Source organism: Puntigrus tetrazona, chromosome 22, assembly GCF_018831695.1.
Source record: "Puntigrus tetrazona isolate hp1 chromosome 22, ASM1883169v1, whole genome shotgun sequence".
NCBI classification, from domain to species: Eukaryota; Metazoa; Chordata; class Actinopteri; order Cypriniformes; family Cyprinidae; genus Puntigrus; species Puntigrus tetrazona.
The window spans coordinates 11,826,848-11,831,692 of NC_056720.1; the positions used below are offsets into that span (position 1 = coordinate 11,826,848).

The 4,845-nt window shown below is 39.5% G+C and overlaps 1 protein-coding gene across 1 annotated transcript in view; it reads left to right on the forward strand.

Annotated features, from left to right (window-relative positions):
- The first annotated feature begins 451 nt into the window (after positions 1 to 451).
- LOC122327134 (sentrin-specific protease 7-like) overlaps positions 452 to 4,845 on the forward strand; it is a 7,836-nt gene continuing 3,442 nt past the window's right edge. The window contains exons 1-4 of the mRNA XM_043222318.1: positions 452 to 705; positions 2,540 to 2,631; positions 4,292 to 4,408; positions 4,490 to 4,609. Of these exons, the coding sequence (XP_043078253.1) occupies positions 550 to 705; positions 2,540 to 2,631; positions 4,292 to 4,408; positions 4,490 to 4,609 (485 nt within the window). The 5' untranslated portion in view covers positions 452 to 549. The remainder of the gene's footprint in view (positions 706 to 2,539; positions 2,632 to 4,291; positions 4,409 to 4,489; positions 4,610 to 4,845) is intronic.

Consider the following 4,845-nt stretch of genomic DNA (forward strand, 5'->3'; position numbering starts at 1 on the left):
CAACACACACACACACACACACACACACACACACACACACACACACATCCTTGATCTCTACAATGAGAATGCTGCTGGCAGGGTGAACCAGTCTTAATGGCACCATGCGGTTATCGCAGCAGTCGGAGCTCATGTGACGAGCCGTCAACCATTGAGTATTAAGGCATTCCCTACAGTCTGTGTGAACCACAAACAGGTGTGTGTGTGCGTGTGTATTTGAAGAGGCCGCCGTTAAAAGATTAATTAATTCAGTCTGGTGCTCATGTGCTTGGCATTCCAGCAAGGAAGAAAGTTCTTTTTTTTTATTGTTCATTTTTATTAATTTTGGCCAACGAGTGAGCATTTCTGGATGGATCTTTAAGCATCTGATCTGCAGAGTTAAATGCTGCAGATAAACAAATAAAACAAACTAAATTAATTAAAAAAAAGAGAAATGAAGAATGTGGTTTCTATTTTTCTATTGTGTTTTCAGGACAGGCCTGTCCTTTCGTCCTGCTGGTGTTGACCGGTCAGTTGGAGGATCTTCAGGCAGCTCTGTTGGCGTCTCTCATGGACGTAATTGGCCTGCGTCATGGTCAGAGCTGTTTGAGTAACTCTCTGTCCTGGTCAGATGGACTAAATCAGCTTCATTGCCACCTACGGGGCGAACATCTTATGTCCCTGCTGGGACAAAATGTGAAGGATGCTGGACAGGACACGGCAAAGGTCAGTTTATTTGTCTATTCATCCATCTATCCATCTATTGATTCATACATTCCTTTAATCTGCTCCATCCACCCATGATTTCATTGTTCATCCATCTGTCAAATCTTTTGTACATCTTTCCATTCTTTGGTCTGTCCCTCCATCCAGTCTTGTGTCTCTCTGCCTGTTTTTCCATCTATTTCTTTTACTGTCCATTTGTCCTTCAGGCTCTTTCGTTCTTACATCTATTCTTATGGTGGGTTCACACCGAACGCAAATTTAATTATTCATTAAGTTAATACGAAGACTCGAAGAGAGATGTGATATATTCCTGTGAATCCAGACATGTCAGCATTTTGGCTTCTATAAAGCAGCAAATATAGTTATCACCATCGTGGTTGATCGTGCAATGTTTCCATTAATCTAGAGTGACTCAATGTGCATATTTCCTTTGCATTTGGTGTGAACACAATAAACGATGCTTCAATCCCATATTTGTATCGGGTCGTGGAGTGAACGGCCAAAGAAACGTCATAAACAACAAAAAATAATTTTTATTTGATACAAGAGTTATATTTTAAAAGAAAGGAAAGATTTTTATGTTTCAAAGCTGTTGACACTTCTGACAGAGTGCCTCACTTTCTTTCATCTTTTAAATCTATTTTTTAAGTTTCTTAAATCTTTAATTGTTTCAGTTAAGTTAGTCGTTAGACATTGTTCATTCCTTTGTCCATCCATCCATCCATTCTTTCTTCCATCCATTCTTCATTTCTTTATTTTTTTGTTTGTCTATCCATCTATTACCATCCTTCAATTTTTTGTCTGTCCATCTATCCTTTATTCCTTTTGCCCATCTATCATCCATCCAACTAATGTATTTGTTGATCCATCAGTCTACCAATCTGTTCCTTTTTCTGACCATCCATCCATCCATCCATCCATCCATCCATCAATCCCTTTGTTTATCTGGACATTCATTTGTCCTTCTATACTTCCAGTCATTCATTTGCCCCTCTCCATTGCTTCCTCTTGCAGTTTTCAATGGGTTGGCCAGATATTGGCAGGAGTTTGAGCGCAGGCGTGATAGAGGCACCAGTAGAATTATACGGCCCAATATAAGAGCAGGAGTGAGGTTAGCCATGGTCCATGGAGGCTGTGCTGGTGTGTAGATATGGGACAGAGAAGGAAACTTGGCCGCCTTTACGGATAGTAGCTGAGCGGTTCCTTCTTTCTCTGGTTCTGTGGAAGTGGCCCTTGTGTCAGTTTCTCCAGAGGCTTTATGACGTGGGCGGGGGCTTGTAGCTGCTGCATTTTGGGGGTTCTACAACTTTAGTACGTATGTGGGTCTTTTTTGGGGCAACATCTGCGTGTGGGCGTCAGGACTCTTGGGGCGTGACACTTTCTTTCTTTTTCTGTTTCAATGGTGCCAGCTGGCAGCAAGCAAAGCAGGCCACCTCAGACGCATTCTCCTTTCTTTCTTTTCTTTACGAGCTGGCTCGGCGCTCAACAGAGATGGAGCCCGTTTAGTCGCCCTAAACAGGCAGCACATGGCGTCGCTCTTCTCAGTTTTCATTTTCCTTCTTCTGAACCCATATCGCCCTTAAGTCTAGCTGGCACTTTGAGTCCATGATGTTTGCTCTCTTTACATTTTTCCCAACCTGTATTTATAATCCTATTTTGAACAAAATCAAATGTAATTTGCACGCTTGAATGGAAATCATCCGAGCATCCAAACCTGTTGACCCTCTCCTAGCCAAGGAGAAGGTCAATAGGTTTGGATACGCCAACCACAGGCAGTTGGAGTATCTCCAGCTGTTTTGATTCCCATCTGACCTGTTTCATTTTTCCCCAACAGGAGAACTCAAGTGGGACCAGCAGCTGGCTAAGAGAGCCAACAGTCAGAAGACCCCTGCGGAGCCACAGCCGGCAACAGAGCTCACCTCGCAGGTACTGGATTTGATGCTTCATGCCAAGAGGCTCCAAATATAATGTCACTTTAATTATGAAGGGATTATATATTTTTATGCATACAGGTTAATTCAAACTGTTTAAAAATTATTATAAAATGTGATGTAGAAAGCTGCACTGATGACTTTTTTTAGGCCAGCCCAGCAGTTCATGTTGCACTGGATTTTTCCATTGGCTTTTGTATTATTGCAGAAAAAAAGCTGTGTGACTGACAAAAGTTTATAATTCTTACATGTGGGTTTCATCAGGTTCATCTTCACAAAATAACATATTTTTATACATTTTTGACTTAAAAATAAAGGATTAAAAACAAAATTCTGTCATTAATTATTTGCCATCATGTCGTTCCATACCTGTAGGAACTTTAGAATACAAATTAGGATAAATCTGATGAAATCTGAGAGCTCTCTGACCCTCCATAGACAGCAACACAGCTACACTTTCAAGACCCACACTTTCAAGACCCAGAAAGATAGCACGTACAACATTAAAATAGTGTGACATCAGTCGTTTAGCTGTAATATGGAGCTACGAGAATACTTTTTGTGTGTAAAAAGAAATAACACTCACATTTTGTATGCATGCCAAAGACTGACAGGGAAGAGAAGAAATTGTTCATAATTTTGGACTATTTTAACATGCTTTGAACATTAGGCTGCATTGTTGTTTATGGAGGGTCAGAAAACTTTTGGATTGTGTTCTGAAGATGAACAAAGGTCTTACAGGTTTGGAACGACATGAGGGTGAGAGAATGACAGAATTTTCCTTTTTTGGTGAACTTTCCCTTTCAGTCCTGTTCAGCTACTTGATAAAAAAAACATTTTTAAATACCAGAAAAAGATTGGAAAAATCACAGGTTGGTAATATTGATGCATTTTTGTAGAATAGAATGTTAAATATATATATATTCTGCTTATTTTTCCACAGAACTTCATATATTCAACCAAAAACCTATTCAGAAAAGCATTAATTTCAGCATGATGGAACCAGAAGTGCTAAATGCTCTTAATACAGTTTTTAGATTTATTATTTTAAAGAATTAAAAAATTATTATTATAATGTTTTTATATTGTCAGTGTACTAAATTCAAATAAAATATTACAGATATAACTAATAAAACAACACAATCAGGGTATAGAAAGTCAAATGCAATCATATGCATAATTTTTCTGACAGTTTTGTGGACCCCTTTATGCTCCTTATATAATAAACGTAGGGATTTAAATCCGTTTAAATAACCTTAATACATATTCACACACGTATATATGTGTATATATTTGTCTTTTGAACCGTTGAAGACGGGAAACTTGTTTTTATACTTGCCATTATTTTTGCAATTCAGTTTGGTCCCACTAGAGGTGCAGAAATGACACACTTCACCTTTAATTTCTTCTTTGAAGGCAATGATTAAGCCATAAGCTCAGTAGTTGGAACCCAAACGTTGACGTTCCCTGGCCCTTCAGAGAGGTTTCCATACCACTAACTTTCCATCAAGTTGTTGAAGTTTCCATACAGGCAGTGAAATTTAGATTTAATTTGTAAGTCAATATTGATATGTCATGATTAGCACGGAGGATTGTATTTTTGGAAGCTGAAGTTACATTTTCTATGAGGAGCTTGTTTGAACTTTTTCCACCAGGCTGATCCAGTACCCGCCTCCCCCCTCCAAGGGCGGCATTACCGTGACAACCGAGGACCTGGAGTGCCTCAAGGATGGCGAGTTTCTCAACGACGTCATCATCGACTTCTACCTCAAGTGAGTCTGGCGGTACTTATGAGGGTTTTGGCTTGTAAAATTAGATTTGATATTTTCCCTAATGTTAAATACGCCCCTCAGGTACCTTCTGTTGGAAAGAGCTGACAAAGATGTGGCCGAAAGATCTCACATCTTCAGCAGCTTCTTCTACAAGCAACTGACTCGGAAGAACGCTAGCTGTCCTGAAGACTCTGGAAGCACGTAAGAAATCACCTTTATAGTGTCGCTATATAAGATTTAAAGAGACAGTACACCCAAGAATGCCATTTCTCTGTGGTTTACTCACCCTCGAGTTATCAAGGTGTATGACTTACTTCTTTCAGAAGAATACAATTGGAGTTATATTAAAAAATGTCCTGGCTCTTCCGAGCTTCATAACAGCAGTAAGTGGGGGTCGAGATTTATTTGACTCCCCAAAAAGCGTATCCATCCATAAT